We start from the raw sequence: 23151 nt of genomic DNA, 5'->3' as shown, positions 1-23151 counted from the left end.
AAAACCTTTTCACTTCGCTGCACTCTCTACCCAGTGCTCCCCATTTTTTTCTGCTGGGGTGGGGGGGGGAATTGAAGACGTAGCCTTTGTAAATAACACCCACCAGGTTGCAACAAGAATTGGTCCAGTTTTGTGGCTCATATCAATAACTCAAATATGGGGTGTCATCAGGCATTGAGCTCCCCCAGCCTCTATCACTATCGACTTCATCCACGGCGCGGCTGTAGCTGGGAAGCTCTGGCTCCCGCCGCTTCCACTTCAGCGGCTGGGGTGGCTGAGGACAGCGCCGGATCCCTCCGGCTCAAATGCCCACCTCAGAATCCCATCAAAGGTGCGATTCATTCCCCGAATTCCTGTCATTTGTCTCTGCCACCGAAAAATGCCCAGTGGTGGCTATTTTGCATTTTCTTCCACTATTTTGTGTTTTCTTTAAAAAAAAAAAAAAAAAAAAAAAAAAGCTTGAGGAAAGCCCTAATGGCTTAGGCGAGAGAATCTGCGTCCAGCAAACAACACAGTTCCCCAGATCTCTGAACAGCTTTGCCACAAAGCCTGAGTGTCGCCTTTGAACTACACTTCCTGGGGTGGTGGGGTGTATTAGGAGCCTTAGCGGAAGCTAATGTAAAGAGTGGGGTGGCAGCCCCGAGCCTGCTCAGTCCACAGGAGCCGGGGCTGTTTTTGCATATTTCAAACACCTTCATATGGTGACATTCGTGTCAAGGACAGCTAAGACCTGAGGTAGCAAGGAGGAACCCGGTGGGTAGTGTGTCTTCTGTGAGGGGGCACTTCCTGTGGTGACACTCAACCCTTCCTTTGAGAACGGGTGTTTGTTTGTTCAAACTACTGTCGGGCAACTTTCAATTAGTAATTGTAACTTTTAAAATTTCCACTCATTTCCTTAGATGCAGTAAAAGATCCGTTTGTTATTTCTTAAACGAATTTGGAGTCTAGCACTCAGATTAAAATCGCTGGAAACTGATTTTTGTTTTTCATATTTGAAATGTCACTGATTCCATTAGGAAAAATAAAACATGGTTGAGTTAAAAGTGGAAGAACGTCTTTAAAAGTGACTTTAATGACAGGTTAGATGGCAAAGAATTTTGGTAGCAAACTTCGGTAGACAGGTTAGGGACCCCTCACACTGTATCTCCCCCTCTAACGGAGTGTTCTCCAAAGAAACTCAACCGTAATCTGGTTTCAATTACATGCTGTAAAAATAGAATTCGTAGCCAGAAATTAATTTGGGATATTTTTATGGGTGTACAGTTGTGAGTTGTATGGAGGTTTCGGCAACTTTATTGTGCCCCCTTTAAAGTTCCTGATCCTAAAATATGAATGAGTAAATATAGTTTTTTCTTTTCACAAAGTACTTAGTCCGTTTTTCCTTGACGGTGCCACTGTTTTTCTCTTTCTTGTCTGGATCGGTTTTTACAATCTCTCGTTATTTCTGGAAGGTTAGGCAACTCAGACAGAAATCAGCATTTCATTGGGGTCGGTTGCATTTTCAGAAGTCTTATTCTTTTCCTCCTTGACTTTGGCAAAGGTCATTTGATCTCTCTCAAAGTCTAAATGCTTGATTCTGTAGACACGGTCTGGTAGAATAATCGAACATTTTGTTTTATTTTCTAGGGAATGGCAATGGTAGGAATTTATTATTCTGACGGTACTTAGGGGTAACTAGAAAGCCGTGGCAAATAAAGCATTGGTCCTTGTGGTATAAGCCACTGCCAATTCCCACATTAAGTAGCCCATAGAGCGGTAGATGTTCCCCTAAGAACCATAGAATGCCGGATTCAGAGTCATTCTAAGTGCTAAACAAGGCCAAACAATAAAGCCCCGTGGTCCAGGCTGAGCCGGTTAGGACTTCCCAAATGTTTTGCGTGGTGTCGTACTGTGGATGTGAGATTGTTTTAAAAGTGTGTGGAAAGCATTTGAGAGCCTGGTTACCTGCAGTCCTTATGGCCCTGGGCTTTTAGCTACTTATGTGACAAATATGCACATACACAGTTTTGTATTTGTACAGGACCCCAGGCCTGCTAAGCAAACCCCCCTCCCTCCAAGCAATTGCCCTGTCCCCAGTCCTTCTCATTGTAATGGACCCCTCTGCCGTATCTAACTGCAATGTCTCACCCGGCTTCTTTCTCTTTACAGACTCTAGATGGATTTGTGTTTGTGGTGGCCTCTGATGGCAAAATCATGTATATATCCGAGACTGCTTCTGTCCACTTAGGTTTGTCCCAGGTAAGTGGGTCATTGAAATATCAAGTGTTAACAGCGCCGACAGCCTGTTTATGTCTGCTCTTATGAATGATCTAATCCATACCTGTGGAGCCCCTCCTTGCCTTACATTTTACCCTTTGTTTTTCCTTTTCCTTTGAGGTTAATGTCTTAGCTGAGGTCAGCCGCCTTCTGAGATCACTTTTTACAGTCTTTTTAAAATCAGATGTCCATCCTGATCTGTCACTTAGTCATGTGGTACCAAAAAGAGCTTTTCTAAGTGGGGGGGACTTTGTCCATGTTTACCGTCTGCCTGTGGTATCAGGCATTGCTGGGGATGGAGAGGCAAGCTCTCGTCCAACCTGGGTTTTGTGTAGCACATGCCCTGGGGATAAAGGGGCAGGGTGGGTTCATGGGTTGTTCCCGTGGAATTCAGGGTCATTTTTCCTGATTTTTTTCCAGTTCGGTGGTTGCTTCAGTAAGCATTTTATACTCTGTGGCAGAAAGCCATAAAATTCAGCTCACTGCTGTTTGCAGATTTCTTCAGAACCTTTCCAGGGTCATTCATTAGGAGAAGAGCTGGGTTCAGCTTGTCTGTCCCCAGAGTTTGCTAGGGGGCTAAAGGCACATCTGGCCAGGGAGAGGCTGGAAGGTCACCCCTGTTCACTCCACCCATGGCTCCTGGTCACATGGGGGGAGGGAGACGTGCTGTCGGACCGATTTCATGTGTATTTAACATGTCTGACTGCTCCGTCCCTCACTGCCTCTTATGTGCTACATCACTGTTAACGCCTTTCCCACATTCCTGTCTGTCCTGTTTTCTTTTGTGGGTTTAGCTGGAGGCTTCTGTGTGACTGCTGGATTAAACCTACTCACTGGAGCCTGTCGGACTCTTTGGGGAGTTAGATAAGTAAAGGCTGGGACTCCCAGTGGTCAGAACCAATAGCTCAGCAGTGGAGGGCGGGGCCTCCTAGCCCCTCCCTCACCCATGCCTGAAGCCTGGGCTGATAGGCCCATTCTGTGAGGGTCGCACAAAGGCATTTTATAGTGGCAACCTCAGCTGCTGTGAGCTCCTGGTTGCAGTTGTATGTCATCAGAAGATGGTTTGCAGCCTTTCATCTTCCCCCTTCCATGGTGACCCTTACAGGAGGTGGTACAGACGTCCTGTTGAGAGCTAGGAAGTCAGTGTTACCTACTCTAGAGCAGCCATGAGTCTGCGCAGTCACCACCCTCCCGAGATGCTTCTCTGACTAAGGTTGAGAGGAACATTTGTCTGTGGCTATAAATAGGAACATTAGAAGCTCATTTGCGAAGTCAGTTTTTTATATAGGTAGGAAGTAAACGTTTCTCTCTCATGAGCTGTCAGTGTGGTCAATGGTGGAAGAGGTGAGAATTGGTGCCAAAAGGGGGGATGGGCTCCGGGGGACACCAAGGGCTTCTTCTGTAGGTAAGCAAGCATGAGGCTTTCTCCTTTCCCAATTTCTCCTCCTCCCTCCCTCCCTTCTCCCTCTCTTCTTCCTCCCTCTGTTCCTCCACCCCTCCCCTCTTCCTCCTCCTCTCTTCATTCTTAAAATATGATCAGGTCTTCTGAATACAATTTGCTAAGGCTTAACTCTTGTACCCACTTGACTCATAGGATTGACAAACTTGTAAGACTGGAAATACTGTTGACAACATGGGACTTACTGGTCTGCAGGGCTGGGGGCAGAGCTCAGAGGTACAGCAGTAAGCTTTACTAATCCCCAAGACAGGAAAGAAGAAGGGAGGGAGAGGTAGGGAGAAAGAGAGGGAGGGGGGAAAGGAAGAGAGGGAGAGAGGGAGAAGGAGAGAGAGGGGGAGGAAGAGAGGGAGGGGGAAAGGAGAGAAAGGGAGAGAGGGAGAAGGAGGAGGGAGGGAGGAGGAAGAGGGAGGAAGGGAATGGGAGGAAGGAGGGAGGGAGAGAGGGAAAGAGAGGAAGAAAAGGAGAAGAGGAAGGAGGGAGGAAGAGAGGGGGAGGGGGAGGAGGGAGGGAAAAGAGGGACGGAGAGAGGAAGGGGGAAAAGAGAGAGGGAGAGAGGGAGAGGGGGAGAGAGGGAGAAAGAGAGAGAGGAAGAGAGGGGGAGTGAGAGAGAGAGGGAGGAGGAAGAGAGAAAGGGAGGAGGGAGAGAGGGAGGGAGGGAGAGAGAAAGAAAGAAGGGAGAGAGATGGAGAGAGAAGGGAGAGGAGGAAGGGGGAGAGAGAGGGTTATAGTCAGGACTCTTTAGCTATACCCAGACTTGACCTGTGGTCAAATGACCTTGATCAGGTGATTTTTCACTTTCATCTGTAATCTGCAAAACCACTGCAAAATCACAGCAATAGCATCTCATAAATATTCCAAAACATTTCATGCATTTTTAGGCTGACCAATCAGCAAACATTTAAAGTAAATAGAGTCACTATTATTAAATATTAAAACTAGATCTGAGCTTCCAAACAGTGGAAACAAAGCAATTTACAGTTTTCATTGTCTGATTAGACAAGCATTTCATGACCCTGAACCATAATATAAATAATAAAGTAAGGCCTCTAACCCTCTCTTGAGGCAGGGATTGAACTGATTAGCATCTTTATCTGAACCCAGGCTAGGTTTGGTGTGTACCTGCTGGGACTGGCAGGTTATTTGGAGTGTGGTGGCTCAGCCCAGGTCCTGTACTGCTTCCTGTAGGTGGCTTGGTCCCAGGCAGTGCCTCCTGGTCATCTTTCTCTTTCCATGTGGGAAATAGGATGGATTGATTATGAACACTCTAATTAATAACGAGCAAAGCATGGGCTAGGTGACAAACTTCGTCCTGCTCCTGATTAACTCCGCTGAAGGAAAGCTAGGCAACCTCACGAGCTGTGTATCACGTTTCCTTTTGATCATGCCCAGAATGAAAACTGGTAGCATCCCGTTTGAAAGGGGAGAGGGACCACATGCTACTATGTTGCAAGATGGCTGTAGGCGGATGCCTTCTGATTCTGCATCCCCTGAAGACAGATTAAACAGAGTGGAGCTGAACCAACTGGGTAGAACAATTGGTTTCTTCCTGATTCCTACTTGTGTGAGCCCCAGTCAGCAACATTGAAGACATAGTAACTCTGCTGCTATGACTACTGGGATCTCATTGTTGATGTTTGGGGATCCCTGGTGAACTGTTTAAATAAGCAACAACAACCCCCACAACCCATCTCTTGCAAATGATTAAAGCCACAAAGGGGAGGGAAGTCCAGGCAGATCTGCAGTGTATGCTGAGAAATATTGAATAGGATACCAAGCTAACTGCTTCTTAAAAACATGTCTTACATGGTGGGCTATAGTGGGACACACCTTTAATCCCAGCACTCAGACAGAGGCAGGAGACTCTGAATTCTGGGCCAGCTTTGTCCAGGACTGCCAGGGCTACACTGAGAAACTGTCTCTAAAACCGAAAACAACCATGTTTTGCATCCTGGAAGTTTTTCTGTAAGTGGCAGCTGTGAGGTCAATATGACAAACTTTTGTTTTGTTTTGTTTTTTAAGATTTGTTTATTTTATGTATGTGAGCACACTGTAGCTGTCTTCAGACTCACCAGAAGAGGGCATCAGATCCCATTACAGATGGTTGTGAGCCACCATGTGGTTGCTGGGAATTGAACTTCGGACCTCTGGAAGAGCCGTCAGCTGTTAACCACCGAGCCATCTCTCCAGTCCCCAAACATTTCACGTTATTAAATTTATTTACAGTTGGTTCTTAAACAAGAGCACTAGAGATAAAAGTGTTAGGCATGGGGGTAGCTCAGTGTCAGGTATGAGGCCTTGAGTTTGATCCCTGGACAGCAAAATACAATGAAGTGGCCTTAATGAGACTTTGTGGAGTAAGCCGAGTGCTTTCTCGTGAGTGACAGTCGGTCTTTCATAGGTTCTAGTTTCGTGGTGGCATTCTGTGTTCACAGAATGTCCAGGTTAGACTCAGTGACACCATCAGCAGATGCTGCTCCTGTGGAGTCCAGGCCACACTCAGCAGTCGAGGGCCACGGGGAGCACACGCTGCTCTGAGCCACGGTTGTGAGGAAGTCACAGAAAGGGACCATCCCGTCAGAATGATCTATCTGAGGTAAAAATAATTCCTCATCTCCATCTGAACACCATCATTACATATAAAAATAATGTTGGGATAAGAAATCTATTTCTCAGGGATAAATTTATTCTTTAATTTTGCTTCCCAATTAGCAAACAAATGTGATCACTGTTGTCAAATTCTGGTTTAAAGATGACAATGAAGGAAAAATCGAAAATCGAGTTGCGTATACATTTTAAGTAGCCATGTGGTTTAAATCTAACAAAGTTATGCTCTGTAATGTTTAAGTAACCAATGTTCATTTTCAAAGACATGTACACATGTGAAATGGCTGTTCATGGGACACATGAAGAAAAATGGAATATTGGGGAAGGATTTCGGGAGAAGCAGCCGTACCGTTCAGGGGCATGAGACAGAATCCCTTTCTCTTGAGGAATAAAAGGCAATGGTTTCTGCTTGATTACAGAGCCAGGATCTCGAATCTCAGCCCGTCTTAATTTAAAAGGATTCATCTGCTTCAGCCAGCAGATGCCCAGACAGCGCCCTGCACATTTCTCGGCAGCTCTGCGCTTCCACACTGGGCCTTTACCGCCAAGTTTGTCATATCAGCTTTCTGGGCAGGAAGAAACTATTCAGCAAAGCATTAGCAAGCTCTCAGCAGGAACACCGTTGCTTTTGTGGTCATCAGGGCTTTAGGGACACTAAAACAGCTCATTGAAGTCCTTTCAATAAGGCTGAGATATGAGACCTGGGGAGTTTTGTTGAGACAAATACCTGTCTTTAGAGTTACATATATTGGGGGACTTGGGTAAGGCAGCTGCATTTCTTTCTGCATTTGAAAGCATGAACACACGTATAAATACAGGAAATGCCACGTCAACCATGATTTTGAGTTAAGGTCTGCACTGTTATGTATTGCCCCATATTTTTTCCATAAAGACATTTCCGTTGCTTAAAGGTTATTGGGGTTCCTCGACAATCCCATTCATTTTACAATGGACCCCAGAGCTCAAAGCACCAAGTCCTTCACCCACAAATCTTGGATTGTCTGTACTCCCACCCATCACGAGAACAGAAGCTTTGAAACCAGACAGCAGTTTAGTTAAAGGGCAGGTTGGGTCATCAGCAGAGAGTCTCTGAAGGTGCTCGTCGGCAGAGACGTCGCTCGAGCACAAAGATTAAATGCTGTCTTCCTTCAGAACAAAGCAAGGGAGGAAGAATAATTGGACGATATAAAATCCATTCCACCTCCGGTTTGTTTTTCAAATAAGCCATTGGAATTAAGGGCAGAAGTGGATGGGGTGGGGGTGATGGACAGGTGGGTGGATGTGCATGTGCATGCGTGCGTGCGTGTATGTGTGTGTGTGTGTGTGTGTGTGTGTGTGTGTGTGTGTGTGTGTGTAGGCAGTTGATGGAGGGAAGGAAGCAAACCTGAAGGAGTTAGTGTCTCAGCTGTTGGCTTGGACCTTTCCATCACCTCCACAGTGACCGCCCCTCACTCCCGACACCTTCAGAGAAAGGCGATGTTCCTGTCTCAAACAGCTGGCTTCAAGCAGCTGGTTATTCAAACTTTTTAGGAATTAACAAGAATGTTGTGCAAGAAAAATGATTAATTCTTAATTATTTATTTTTTAATAAAATCCCCTGGCTGGGGGAGATGGCTCAGGGGAGAGGGTGCTTGCCACCGAAGCCGGTGACCTCATGTTTCAGACAAACTTCAATTCCCAGAACCCATATGGTGGAAGGAGAGAATCAAATCCAACAAGTCATGCTCTGGCCTCTACATGTGAGCGCCTTCTCTCAGTACCGGCCCAACACACACACACACACACACACACACACACACACAAGTTACTGAGGATCAAATGTAACATGATTTTTAATCAGGCACTGTATTTTCAGAGAGGCAGGCTCTGGGGATGGTTGTGAAGCCTCAGGTTTAGGGTGTGTGGGTTAAGTAGGTAACAGGGAGGAGCTATCTGCTTGGATGCCCCCCATGTGCTGTTTGTATCGGGGATAATGAAGGAAATAGAAAGGTGGATGTTGTCTGTAAGGTAAGGCTTAGACGTGGTTTATGTAGAAGGAAAAGTAACCCTCGTCTCCTGACAAGCTGGAAGAGCTAAGAATGGAAGCAGAGCTGCCTCTTCTTTGCTTCTTGGCCTTGGGTTGGATGTTAACACAGAGAAAGCATGTCACTAGGATGCTTCCTGAGGTGACAGTCAGCCTCCTGGACAGATGATCCTGTGACCACAGCACTCAGCTCCAGGTGTGCCCTCGGAAGGACTCGCAGTATCCGAAGCCGGGGACAACCAGCCACACAGCCTCTCTGTTGTCTGGGTTTACCCTCTGCCTGGACTGAGGGGTCTTCAGGTCCACCTGAGGTCCTTGTCATCCGAAGGCACTTTGTGAGAGCAGAGAGTCTCTCTCTACACTGACTGGGCTTCGAGGGCCACTGGCTCTGATGGAATTAATACCACCATTCTTGGGGCCCCCTAAGTTATACTAGGTATGCTGACTCAACGCTTGTGGGTTGTAGTTCTAAAGAATAAGACCCCCACTGCTGCACAGGAGTCTACTCCAGGGCCCTATCCAGCATGGCTGTTGCCAAGGGTCTGCCGTGGGGTTCCCTGTGGGGTGTGTCTGGGATGTCTAAATGCTGAGATAGCAAAAGAAGCAACTGCTGATTCATGTTGCCTAAGCTCCACCCCTCCTCAGGCACAAGTCATGCAGAGGGACAAAGCCCATACCCTGGGTGGGTCTGCAGAGTAAGCTTGGACCAGGAAGGTCACAGACATATTCCTGGCAACACCAGGGAGCTCTCTGGCTGTGCCGGGCATGGTTCAGCGCTGACACAGAAGGGCTTTTGTCTGAGTGGCACGGGAGTCTTGTCTACAGTTCTCAGCTGGTCAGCCTCTGAGCGGACACGGCTCTCCAGGGGTTGCAGAAGTCTCAAGGCAGCTGGTCTCTGGCTGGTCAGTCTCCTGTCATGGCATGTTAAGTGACACTGGGACAGAGGCAGCTTTAGTGTCTCGGATGTTCCCTGTCTGAAGGACAGTGTCCAAGTCTCTAGCCATGGGTGTCACCTCCACCCTTCAGTTTGTCTACCGTCTGTGTCCCTTTTCCACTTAGGACCCTCTGGAAACCCAAGCCTGTGCTCTTGGCTCTTTTTTGGGGGGGTCAGGATTAGGGGCACAGTTCAGATCTCTGCAAACAGAAGCTCATTTCCACCCGTGCATTTGGCCAAGGTGTGAGCTGCAAGCAGAGTCCGGAGTCCTGGCCTGGAATGTGAGCCCGTGACACACCTGCTGTTTTCTCTCCCCTTGCACTCACTGTGGAGGGACCTATGACATGTGTGATCCTTCCGTCCCCTGTCAGGTGGAACTCACAGGCAACAGTATTTATGAATACATACACCCTTCTGACCACGACGAGATGACAGCGGTGCTTACGGCGCATCCACCGCTTCACCATCACCTGCTCCAAGGTTCGTCCTGGATGGCTCAGGAAACCAGAATGAAGCAAGGTTACGCTCCTGCTCCAAGGACAGGGTTTGCTTCCGCTTCCTACCCCTGCCAGTGGGTTGGGGTTGGTCTGGGTCCGATTAACGGCAGCCACACATGTGCCTGGAGGCTGCCTGCTCACACTCCTGTGGATCAAGACCAGGGCTTTGCACTTACAGGCCGGGCACTCATCCTTTGTCCCCCACCTGCCTCTGTGTTTTCAGTGGGCAGTTATGGAGTCCCTACTATGTGTCACAAGCTGTTCAGCACTGGGTCACAGGCTGTTCCCCTCACATGCTCCTGGTTCACAATGCCAGTGCAGCCTCTCGTGAGCCTAGGTGCACCTGCTTCTTCCGAGGACAGATACCAGGGGGAAATTATATCTACCTAATTTTGTATTTTCTTTGCACACAACTGGAGGCCTTCGACCGTGCTGTGATCATTAGAACCTCAGCTTTGTTGGCTCAGATATTTAAAAGACTTTGTGTATGCGGTGGATACTTGGATACTTTCTGAGTGATGGGGCCTATGATTATATCTTACCACAGTAAATAGGCAGTAAATATTCATATTGCTATGTTTAAATATCTTGCTAATTCTTTACCAACCTAGCTGGTTTCTTTTGTAATCTACTTTTTGCATGTGGAAATATTCTGTGCAGGGACTTTCTGTTGTGTGCCATGCCATAGATTGCTTTAAAATCCCTGGTCATCACACACACACACACACACACACACACATCCTTAAATTACAGTCATGATGAGTGCTAAGAAGACATAGTGTGTTCTAGAGGCCCCAGCCTTTCAGCTCACCCTGGCAGTCCCTAAAGGTGCGCTCACTAATGGGTTTCCTTCTTACCTGGGGGTTACAGTTAAAGGTGGTCAAAGCTTCCCTTTGTGAGGGATGGAAAAGGAAGGCAGGACAAGGCTAGGAGAGCTCAGCAGGTAAAGGCTGAGCCCTGGAAGGGTGTTCCAGAGATACTTCTTCAAAGCCTTGGAAACTGTCCCAAGAGGATCACTGTCTCTTCCTTCCCCACTTAGACTTTGGTTGTTGGCAGGACTCTCTGGGTCAGAGTCTGACTGTGCGTGGGGAGGCATCTGGCAGCTTTGTCTGCCCTGGGGATTTGAGAGTGGGAGTCTGGAGGCTGTTGGGATGAAAGCAGGACAGTTCCTTACTAACGGCACCTCTGCTTTCAGAGTACGAGATAGAGCGGTCTTTCTTTCTCCGAATGAAGTGCGTCTTGGCAAAAAGAAATGCAGGCCTGACATGCAGTGGATACAAGGTACACTGCGCTCCTGGTGGGGCCAGGAGAGGCTGCGGGGGTCTTCACTGTACATCACACAGGAGAGGGGATGGGGGAACCTACCATGTCACCTCTGCCAGGACAGTCTTGAGCAAGGCTCAGGGTAGATTATAAGCCCAAAGACCTAGCACCGTACACAGAAGCTCCAGGTCGGATTTCATCATAAAGACCAGGATTGCTGTGGCTTAGCATAGATCCACTTTGCCTGCCAGGGACCAGCTCAACAGCTGCCCTGCATTGGTTGAGCATCCTGGGCACGGTCTCAGAGCTTTGGTGAGCAATTGCTCCATAGAGATGTTGCTCTAACTACTGGAATGCTCGATGAGTCTGGCATCTAAGACGGCATTTCTTGATAACCACCGAGGCTCTCCCAGGTGCCAAGCAGTGCTCTGTCTGTGGTACTGCATCCCCTGGCCTTCTGAAGGGGGTGAATGGGAGGTGAAGGGAGAAGACATGCCAAGCTGAGTGGCAGGGCTGAGACGTCTTAGCCCAGCCCACTGCCTGCCTCATATGGTCACTCGCTGAGGTTAATCACACAAGCCTGGAGCAGATCAACTACAGGACCAGTTGGCAACAGTGTGCCTCAGTGTTAGACAGGAATTGCCAGGTATGAGGGTAAGTTGGGGACAATCTGCCGGGATCCCTGCAGGAGGCTCTTGTGCTGTTTTTCTCTGGGGTAGGGGTGGAAGTGGGGGTTGCGGGCAGAGCTGAGCTGGCAGCCCTATCCATTTGCCCCTTGGAAAAGGAGGAGGATGGGTTTGGGGTTCCAGGCAAGCATGAGGGCCTGAGTCTGGATCCCCAGCACCGGCCAAAAAATGTAAACAAAGATTTTACTTAGAGAATTCTTAATTACCTGGGGTAGTGATAGAAATGTCAGGTTCAATCCTGTTAGGGGTTTAAATTATGGCAGGCGCTCCTAGGAAGGCAGCTAATTCCGTACTGCATCTTTGTTGTGTTCTCTAGTCAAGCTTGGCAAGTCCACCACGAGTTAGTGAGCCCAGGGCAGTCCACCATGTGTTAGTGAGCCTGGGGCAGTCCACCATGTGTTAGTGAGCCTGGGGCAGTCCACCATGTGTTAGTGAGCCTGGGGCAGTCCACCATGTGTTAGTGTGTTAGTGAGCCTGGGGTAGTCCACCATGTGTTAGTGTGTTAGTGAGCCTGGGGCAGTTCACCATGTGTTAGTGTGTTAGTGAGCCTGGGGCAGTCCACCATGTGTTAGTGTGTTAGTGAGCCTGGGGCAGTTCACCATGTGTTAGTGTGTTAGTGAGCCTGGGGCAGTCCACCATGTGTTAGTGTGTTAGTGAGCCTGGGGCAGTCCACCATGTGTTAGTATGTTAGTGAGCCTGGGGCAGTCCACCATGTGTTAGTGTGTTAGTGAGCCTGGGGCAGTCCACCATGTGTTAGTGAGCCTGGGGCAGTCCACCATGTGTTAGTGAGCCTGGGGCAGTCCACCATGTGTTAGTGTGTTAGTGAGCCTGGGGTAGTCCACCATGTGTTAGTGTGTTAGTGAGCCTGGGGCAGTCCACCATGTGTTAGTGTGTTAGTGAGCCTGGGGCCTCCTGTGCACCTGATTTCATAAGAAACTGGATTTTTGTTGGTGGTGGTGGTGGTTTTTTGTTTCTGTTTTTGTTTTCTATATAGGGTTTCTCTTGGCTATCCAGAAACTCACTCTGTAGACCAGGTTGGCCTTGAACCTTGAACTCAGAGATATACCTGCCTCTGCCTCCCAGTGCTGAGATTAAAGGCGTGCGCTGCCACAACCACCGGATACAAAATGGGCATGTTGGTTATACAACTGTACAGAAACTTGGTCGAAGAATACCCTAGCACTTCACAAACAAACAAACAAACCCAAAGGCTAAGGCAGAGCGGTGCTGACCGAGCCCCTGCTCTCCACCCTAGGTCATCCACTGCAGTGGCTACTTGAAGATCAGGCAGTACATGCTGGACATGTCCCTGTATGACTCCTGTTACCAGATCGTGGGGCTGGTGGCCGTGGGCCAGTCACTGCCACCCAGCGCCATCACAGAGATCAAACTCCACAGCAACATGTTCATGTTCAGAGCCAGCCTCGACCTGAAGCTCATATTCCTGGATTCCAGGTGAGTCAGCCCCTGGCTGCCACCATTGCTGATTTCCCAGAAGGCCCCAGTGGGGAGTCCTGGTCTTTGAGAGCTACATTACTGAGGTGAACTAAAACAAGGAAAAAGACCTACTAAGTGTGTAGATTAGCAAGGAGGTTAGTCATGAAGGGAAAGAATCCACAACAGACTTAAGATGCAGGAACTTGTTTTGATGCTTGAATCATAAGCTTTCGATGGGCATTTATGTTATGATGTAAGAGGGCTCTCCCTCCCCCCCCTTTCTTTTGAGACAAGGTCTCATGTAGCCCAGGCTGGCCTCAAATTCACTATTTGCCTATGACCTTGATCCTCACCTCTTCCTCTGGAGCGCTGGGGGAGGGGCAGGCACTTCACATTTGGTCTCCTTTGGTCTTTTCTGAAAGCTGTGACTTGGATTCTCGCTCATCTCTCCTCCACACATTTTTAAATAGATGGTATTTCACTCTGAACAGCGTGTGAAGCACCTACCACGGTGACAGCCACCATCAGTAATGGTGAAAGCAGACAGTTCCCCCGGCACTGGGGAGGGGTGACCGTGGTCCGTGGACACCTGGCCTAGGCTGGGGAGGGGAAGGCAAGTGAGGCTTTTGTTTCAGAAGGCCTTGCTGGAGCAGCTTCTGACCATACCCAGAGAGCTTCAGGGCTCAAGAGTTAAATCGTGTTTTTTGGCTTTGATTTTTTTGGTTATTGTCAGTGCCATGGCTGTCCTGGAACTTGCTCTGTAGACCAGGCTGGCCTTGAACTCACAGAGATCCGCTTGCCTCTGTCTCTCTCGTGCTGGGATTAAAGACGTGCACCACCACCATTGGCCTCAGGAGCTCAGCATTTGATAGCCAGCAGCTGTATTTCCGTGGGACATCTGAGGTGTTTTGATACCCGTGTGCTCCACATTCTGGAATGATCCAGTCTCCACAGAACTTGAGTTTCACCTGCTGTTGCCCTCTTCCATTGCCCTTGGTCAAAAACTGTTGGCTGTGCCCACCATGCAGCTTCCTGGAAGTCCTCAGGAAGAAGAAAGTAGTCAGCAGACAGGAAGCAGCCGAAGACTCCCAGCCTCAAATATCCACATGACCATGAGGCATGTAGGTTCCTTGGCTGCACAGGCCAATGTGCTTCCAGAGACTCCAGGACTCAAGCAATCCTCCTGCCTCAACCTTATGAGAAGGAGCGACTACAGGCATGTACCAGTATTCTGGGCTACTGATCTTTTCCTGTTCTATGGTTTTCAAGTTAATGAAAAATAGTGTAAAGACTCACATCCATAATACACTGCTCGTGAGGCTGAGGCAGGAGGATTACTATGAGTTCCAGGCTAACCTGAAGCCGATTCAAAGCCAGTTTGAGCTACAGAGCAAGACTGACTCAAATAAACCAAGTTAAGCAAAACAAACGACTTACAAAGAAAGGTGAACTACCGCATTAAATTACCCCACAGCACTACGTATTGGCTCTTTATTGAAGAGAAAACCCATCTGGCCCAGGCCCAGGGTGGGGTGCAAGATGTGAGGTTAGTCAAGATTGATTCTCACATTCCTCAAAGCTGTTCAAAGGGTTGGGAAGTGAGAGAGACAGCATTACAGGGCCACCCTAAAACTCCAGGCAAAACTGAGATGGAATCTTTGGCCAGCACCCTCGGAGATGGCGGAATGGTGGCACGTTCTGTTTGTTTCTGGCAGAAGCAAGGACTGCAGATGGCAGGGGCTTGGGGGTGGGGAGTGGCGAGGCTGCATCAGACCCTGGGAGGGATGGTGATGAGGGCTCTGGAAGTAGGCAGCATGAGGCTGTCCAAGGTCATGGCTGAAGAAGCGCAGAAGAAACAGCTGTCCTAGTTAGGGTCACCACTGCTGCGACGAAACACCATGACCAAAAAGCAAGCTGGGGAGCAAAGGGCTCACACTTCCAGATTGTCCATCACTGGAGGAAGTCAGGACAGGAACTCAGATAGGGCAGGAACCTGGAGGCAGGAGCTGATGCAGAGGCCATGGAGGGATGCTGCTCACTGACTTGCTTCCCCTGGCTTTCTCAGCCTGCTTTCTTATAGAACCCAGGACCACCAGCCTAGGGATGGCGCCATCCACCATGGGCTGGGCCTTCCCTCATTAATCACTAATTAAGAAAATACCTTACAGATGGATCTTATGAAGGCATTTTTCTCAATTAAGGCTTTCTCCTCCCTGATGACTCTAGCTTGTGTCAAGTTGACATAAAGCTAGCCAGCACAGCCTGCTTGTATTTTTCAGACAGTTAAAAAAAAATGAGAGAGAGAGAGAGAGAGAGAGAATTCTCTGCTGAATCCGCTCAAAGAGGAAAGAAGAGACAGTCCCCAGAGGAGCAACTGGAAGTCTTTTCTAGTTGCCCAGCTCACAGCACTTTTAAATGTGGACATCTTTTTTCAAGGAAGGGTGCAGGCTAGCTCAGAAACCAGGCTGCTGGAAGGGTGCAGGCTAGCTCAGAAGCCAGGCTGCTGACATCTAGAAAACACGTAAGGGAGTCAGGATCCTTCACCACTGCTTGTGTTTCTGTCTAGTTGTAGCAACATGTTCTTAAAAGCCTGCTGGGCTAGAGCCAGCTCTGGAGGGACAGCCTCAGATTGACAGTGGAGAAGATGTTGGCCTGAGGTTCCCGGGTCACAGGAGCAAGGGTGGTGGCCTGGGGGAACAGCTGCTGGCCACTCATCCGGTATAATCCCAGCACAACTGAGCTCCACTTAACCTGATGTTTGGATCCTCAGGGTTTGTGGTTTTCGCTTTGAAACTGTAGCTGATGCTTGGGCTAAGGTTGGGTGAGGCCAGTGATGTTTGGGGTGTGGCACATCCCTCTGACAGGTTTACAGACGCTGGAGGTTTGTGGAAACCTAGGAGGGCGCCCCGCCGAGCCCTTTCCCGGGCCTTTAATTTTTAATGTTGATGAGATTTGCCCAGTGGTCCAGGGGCTGGAGAAGCCTCTCAGTTTATGCTGCAGAGATACCTGGGTTGCTTTTGAAGTCAGCTGTCTTTACCCTTCCTCCCACCCAGTGTGACTGGGTTTGAAGTTCTAGGTGACTCTTGGAGAAATCTCGAGAGTCCTAAACACACAGAGCAGGAGCTGGCGCCCGCCCCCCCCCCACATACTCACCTGGAACCGTGCTTCTTCCCCATCTTAGAGGCACATCACTGGAAATATAGGGGCTACCAGAGAGCCATTCCAGGGAAATTTGAGGCTCTGAGACATGTATGATCCAGGTCCGAGCAGATTAAAGAATGAAGATGGGGTCACGTTTCCCAGTTCTGTCTGTGGCTAGCGTTTCAGAGCTGGCAGCCAGCCTCCCTGCTGCCATGCTGTGTTCAGAATCCTTCATCTGTTCTTAAATATCTGTCACCGGCATGCTTAGGGCCACCTACCTCTTTTAAGGACACAGTTCCCTGCTTGGTTGTGCCAAGTCTATGAAGCCACATCACCCCCACACACAGTCCCACCCACGGAAGGGACGGCCCGATGCAGCGCGGATGAGCGCTTAGTTGCTGACAGCCATTTCTCTTCAAAGCGCTGACGTGAGAAATTAATATGTCTGGGACTTGTTGAAAGTAGATGGATCATGTGACAGGCACACTGGGAAAGCCTCCCCACTCCTGAGGAGAGTGAGCACCTTCCATCCAGAGCGTTTGCAGTTCTGGGGGGTCTGCGGATAATCCTTCATGGGTGCCAGGCTTACACAGTGATCCTGCCGTCCTCATTAGCAGGAACCACCCGACTGTACAATCTGGAGACCAACCACCATGACTGACGGTACCCAATGTAGAACCGTGATTTAAACAGCCCAGAGCCAGGAAGTGGAGACAGCTTCAGTACCCACCAGCAGACCAGAGGATACACAAAACCCAAAGCGCGGTATTTCCATGAGAGGATAGTACTCAGTCGCAGAACTCTGTGACTCTGCCTCGTGCTCCAAATGGCAGTGTAGCTCAGACGTGCTATCCTATGTGAAAGATGTAGCATTCTGGTTTTGAACATGCAAGTTCAGGGAGACAGGGGATTGAATGTAAGACCGGGACTATAATGGAAGGCCTGGTGTGATGTTTTGAAGGTGAGGAGTTTCTGTTTGGGATAATCAGAAGGCGTGGGAAGGTGATCATGGCAGAGCGTGAGTGTTGTAAATGAACCCATAGCTGACTCACTAGACCATGCACATACAATGGTAAGATGGTAAACATTATGGGACGCATATTGTATTAGGGTTAAGCAAACGAAGGAGACGGGGAGATGGTTCGGTGGACAAAGTGTCTTCTGTGTAAGCATGAGGGCCCAGGTTCAGATCCAAAGGCCACGCCTGGCGGAACTGCCTATAATCCCAACACTGGAGGACAGGGATGGGGTGGCATGCAGTTGGTCACACACAGAACAAAACAGGCTCATGAAGGACAGTCCCCACAGGCCTGCAGGTGCTCTCCCCACCACAGCGTATGTTGGACCACTGCGCCCTATCCAAGCTTTCTCCTCAGTGTCCACAGATAGGCAGGGTTCGAGAAAAGTTTCATTGCTAAGCCATCTCAAATGCGTTCCTAACCGTGGTTCCAGAACATTCTTACTCAAAGTTCTACAGCCTAGCCGGAGCTAGGATTCAAAGATTTTTCTTCCTGTAAAAAAAGATCATCCCAACACCAACGCCTCCTGCTCCAGAGCCTCTTTGCACTTGACTCATTGGCAAAGCAAATACTGGTTTAAAGGGAATTGCCTAAGAGCAGCTTGACTCATGGGACAACCGTCCTTCCACAGGGTGACAGAACTTACGGGCTACGAGCCACAAGACCTGATCGAGAAAACACTGTACCATCACGTGCACGGCTGTGACACCTTCCACCTCCGCTACGCACACCACCTCTGTGAGTATCAAGCCACTGGGCCGGGGCAGCTGGTCAAGGTGAGAGCACTAGGGACGGGGATGGGACGTGCCTCTTGCCTGGGGCTGGCATATGTGTGAATCATAAAGTCCAGTGTGACTCCCTTTGCCCCTTGCTAACGATGGCTCCTGCTGCCTTTCTCTGCCACTCACGGGCATGGTTGTAGTAATGGTGTCAGACCCCAGAGGCCCTGGGTTCTAGACTGTGGACTTGGAGGTCCAGCTAATCTATGGGATCTGGACTCCAGTTATGAACACCAGCAGTATTAGTACAAGAATAGGGTGGAACCCTTAATATGTATGGCCAGGTACTGGATTTAGAAATTAAGTAGAGGCTCTGGAGAGATGGCTCAGTGGTTAAGAGCACTAACTGCTCTCCAAGAGGTCCTGAGTTCAAACCCCAACAACCACATGGTGGCTCACAACCATCAATAATGGGATCCGATGTCCTCTTCTGGTGTGTCAGAAGATAGCAACAGGGTACTCCAATATAGTAGAAGAAGAAGAGGAAAAAGAGGAAGAGGAAAAAGAGGAAGAAACTAAATAGACTACCAAGCAGTGAAAGAGATCTTCATTTTACTTTAAAAAATTTATTTATTTAATTTATATAAGTACACTGTAGCTGTCTTCAGACACACCAGAAGAGGGCATCAGATCCCATTACAGATGGTTGTGAGCCACCATGTGGATGCTGGGATTTGAACTCAGGACCTCTGGAAGAGCAGTCAGTACTCTTAACCTCTGAGACACCTTTCCAGCCCTTCATTTTACTTTTAAGGATACTGAAGTTCAGAGAGGGCCTTGCACTTGCCCGTGGCCACCCCGCAGAGTTCTGTGGCAGTTGAGTCCTGTGCACTGGGATGCCAGAGACAGCTTCTGTCCTAGCATAGGAGGCAGGGTTGATTTGCCCATGGAGGCAGTTTCTGGACCTAGCAGAGGGGGGTAAAGAACTGTCACCTTTCTTCAGGAATACAGAGTATAATCCGGGGAGAACGAAACATCTCATTCTTCTGCTTTGCAGCCTCTTCAGGCCCACAGAGAGTGTCGGGTACTTGCAGGATGCAAATGCTTGGGCAAGCTGGGGCCTTCCAGGTGTGGCCTGGGTCATGTTTGTTTTGTTCTGGATCAGCTGGAGATGCTAGAGGGCATTTGCTAGTGTCCTTGGAGGTGGCTGGCAAATCCAGGGGCTGCACTGTCCTCTTGGCTATGCGGTGTGACCAGGGGATGGTGAATAGAAAATCATCTGGGCTGCTCTCCTTTCTCCAAGGTCACAGGGAGACCTGCCATGACCAGACTCCAGGCCCCTTGGCACACAGAGATGAGTTAGAAACAGTATGTGTGTATGTGTGTATGTATGTGTATATGCACATGTATCTGTGTTTTGTTTATGTCATATGGACATGTTTGTGCACATATGTAAAGGTATATATATACACATGTGTGTGTATGAGTGTGAAAGCCAGGGGTCTAATGGGACGTTTCCTATTTCCACATATTGACCAGACTAAAGGTAACTCTAACAGGAGTTGTCTGCAGGCAACACAGAATCACAGGCCCTGGGTTCTAATCCAGGTAGGGTCAGGAGTTCAAGGTGTCGTTCTTTTCCTCCTTCTTCCTTCCTTCTTTCTTTCCTTTCTTTCTTTCCTTCTTTTGAGTGTGTGTGTGAGTGTGTGTGTGAGTGTGTGTGTGTGTGTGTGTGTGTGTGTGTGTGTGAGAGAGAGGAGAGAGAGAGAGAGAGAGAGAGAGAGAGAGAGAGAGAGAGAGAGAGAGAGTGTGTGTGTAGCTTGGCAGTGTTGGAACTTCCTCTGTAGACCAGCTGCTGGCCTTGAACTCATAAATCTGCCTTGAATTCAGAAGCCCTGTCTCTGATGCTGGGATTAAAGGCCTGTGACTCCCAGCAAGGCATCCTTATCTATAGAGATTTTGTGACCAGTTTGGGATACATGAGACCTTGTCTCAAAAAGGAAAGTGTAGGGATGTCACTGGCTGCTCCTGTCCCAGCTGGCCCTCAGTCCTGGGGTGCTCTGGGAGCCAGTGGGAGCCGTATGTCTCCGAGTTCAAGGGGAAAAAAAAAGTGTCCAGCATTTTTACTCGGCAGCTCCTGTTATTCCCAGCTAAGAATGGTTTGTGAGTGACATTAATCCCCTGACTCATTCCATGTCTGGTCAGAGTGTGCTTTGCTTAAGCCAGATCTCCAGCAGGAGAGCAGGTGCCCGCAGCTGGAAGCCCCAGAGCCCCCTTCTCAGTCCCCCTCAGACTTCTCTTCGTGGTTGCTGTCCAGCTGTTTCCCAGTCTGTACGCAGAAGCAACACCTTCCCTGGACCTGTCAGCTTTCCTGTCTGAGGTCCCCGTTGGCTAACAGCCATGACCTCATGGCCATCCTCACACTCCTGCTCCATGAGGAATGGAAGGCACTGAGCCCGCCATTCCACCCTGATCCCAGCCCCATGCCCAAGGCTGTTGCCTCTCACAGCCTGGCTGTGTTTGGTTCCTCAGACCCCTACAAAGGTGACATAGCTTCTTTCTTGAGGACCCTGCTGTTCATGAGGCTTAGATCCCTGTGGAGACCAGACGAGTTTTCTGAGGTGACCACAACGAACCACCACAGCCCAGATAGCTCTGACTAGAGTCATTCATTTCTCCACAGTGTGAGGCACAATGCTATTCAGGGTGTCAGCATGGGTACCCCCTCTCCTCAGCATCGTCCCCAGGCTTTCCAGTTCTCAGCCCCGTGTGTCTGTTCCCGTGGTCCCATTATTTTATAAAGACACTGGTCATAACAGGTCAGGGCCCATGCTTGTGCCACCATATTTATCTCTGTAAAGTCGTTGTCTCTAAAAAGCTATGTTCTGTGGTGTTAGGGCTGAGAGTTTCAGCTCACTGAATGGCACAGCTCAGCCTGTAGCAGGGACATTCTTTACATCTCTGTGATCCTACTTCAGCTGTGGGTGCGGACCCTTTGTGTAACTTGGTAGGAAAGTATCATCTCATCCCCTGTGACATCGTTTATTCCTTATGACATGATTTATTCCCTATGGCACCACTCATTCCCTATGACATTATTTATCCCCCATGACATCATTCATCCCTCATGACGTCATTCATCCCCCATGACATCATTCATCCCCCATGACATCATTCATCCCTCATGGCATCATTCATCCCTCATGGCATCATTCATCCCTCATGACATCATTCATCCCTCATGGCATCATTCATCCTTCATGACATCATTCATCCCCCATGACATCATTCATCCCTCATGGCATCATTTATCCCCCATGACATCATTCATTCCTCATGGCATCATTCATCCCCCATGACATTATTCATCCCCCATGACACCATTCATCCCCCATGACATCATTCATCCCCCATGACATCATTCATCCCCCATGACATCATTCATCCCTCATGACATCATTCATCCCTCATGGCATCATTCATCCCCCATTACATCATTCATCCCCCATGACACCATTCATCTCTCATGACATCATTCATCCCCCATGACACCATTCATCCCTCATGACATCATTCATCCCCCATGACATCATTCATCCCCCATGACATCATTCATCCCCCATGACACCATTCATCCCTCATGGCATCATTCATCACCCATGACATCATTCACCCCCATGATGTCATGGGGATGGGAAAGTAGATGAGCCATACTCTATGGCCTGGTCCATTACTCTATGCATCTCCACAGATGTTCCTAAAGGCTTGGGGTCTTGTGAAAGCTGTATTTCTGCTTCCCAACTTCCCACACAAAACACTTCCCCATGTTAAAACAAAACACCTGGTTTTTCTCTCTGCTTAGAAAACTCAAATCTCCTCTTTGCTAGAACTTTGGAAGGTAAAAAACCGGTCAGATAAGAGCACGTGTGTGTGGAGCCCCATCTGCCAGCCACAGTTCCTCGGGAGAGGTCTAGCCTTTGCAACTGTATGTCAGGGACTGATTATCCTTCTGCACACAGGGAACTGCATGACGGGGTGGTTGGTAGAAGGCAGTTTGAGCAGGTGTGTGCCCACAGGCCCATCCGCTTAAGTTAGGGTTCACTCATCTCTGCGTCTTGCCTGTTACCTTTCCGCTGTACCACATCCCCGTCACAAACCCTGTCAGCTATTTCAGTGTCTGAATCAAGCTCCGCAGTCCCAACCTTCCCCCCTTGAACACGCAGGTCCTTCTGAAGAAGCTCTTGGTCTTTAAACAGGATTGCAGCGAGTCTTTCTGCACCGGTCTGTTTACATCATGGGTAATTTCTGCAGACCCCGTCCCTCCAAGTGAAGTGTGTGGCTCCAGAGAGCCACCAGACTGCTTTCTAGAGAGCTCTGAGTTGTCTGCCACCGGCCCCAGGCAGGCTTCCACCCCCAATCAGAGGGCAAACCTTGCCACCCTTTTTCTTAAATGAAAGTCACATAATACAAACCCTTTAACCATTTTCAGTGGGTTTTGGGACGTTCACAATGCAGCCGACACCTTTATGTGACTCCCCAACACTGCCAGCCTCTTCACAAGTGGCTGCTCTGTCTGATTCCTGCCCTTCCTCTTCTGGAGTTGGCAGCCGCCCATGGGCTCTGGCCCCATGGGTTTGCCCATCGTGGGCATCTCACAGAGAGAGCACCACACGGCCACTTCCTCTCTTTCTGAGCCTCACGGAGGGTGCCGGCCTTGGAGTCAGGGAGTCAAGCGAGCGCTCGGTCAGTTTTTGCTTTTATGGTTACTCTTTGGTGGTTCGTGCACCCTCTTCTAGAGCACAGTGTTTAGGTCTGAGTGCTGTTAGTAACCGTCATGAGGTCTCTGTGTATTCAAGTGTGTGTTTGTGTGTGTGCATATATGTTTGTCTGTCTGAGTGTGTGCCTTTCTGCTCTCTCTCTTTCTGTGTGTGCCTGTGTGCCTATGTGTCTGTGTGTGTGTGTGTCTGAGTCCTTTAGCACAAGCTAGCTCCATCATAGCCTCAGCTCCTTTGTCCTTCTCCCCCGGCCAGCCCTGCCTTGAAGAGCAGGAATGTTCTAGAGTGTGTGTGTGTGTGTGTGTGTGTGTGGTATGAGTGTGTGTCTGTGTGTGATG

At 49.0% G+C, this 23151-nt stretch overlaps 1 protein-coding gene across 1 annotated transcript in view; it reads left to right on the top strand.

The window, feature by feature from the left end:
• Window positions 1-23151, top strand: part of SIM2 (SIM bHLH transcription factor 2) — a 38911-nt gene that overhangs the window by 9023 nt on the left and 6737 nt on the right. Inside the window, exons 3-7 of the mRNA XM_080918970.1 lie at window positions 2149-2238; window positions 9648-9756; window positions 10969-11054; window positions 12978-13177; window positions 17951-18057. Coding sequence (XP_080775096.1) covers window positions 2149-2238; window positions 9648-9756; window positions 10969-11054; window positions 12978-13177; window positions 17951-18057 — 592 coding nt within the window. The remainder of the gene's footprint in view (window positions 1-2148; window positions 2239-9647; window positions 9757-10968; window positions 11055-12977; window positions 13178-17950; window positions 18058-23151) is intronic.

Source organism: Micromys minutus (genome assembly GCF_963924665.1).
Source record: "Micromys minutus genome assembly, chromosome: 7".
NCBI lineage: Eukaryota > Metazoa > Chordata > Mammalia > Rodentia > Muridae > Micromys > Micromys minutus.
This window is presented reverse-complemented; position numbering and strand designations above follow the sequence as displayed.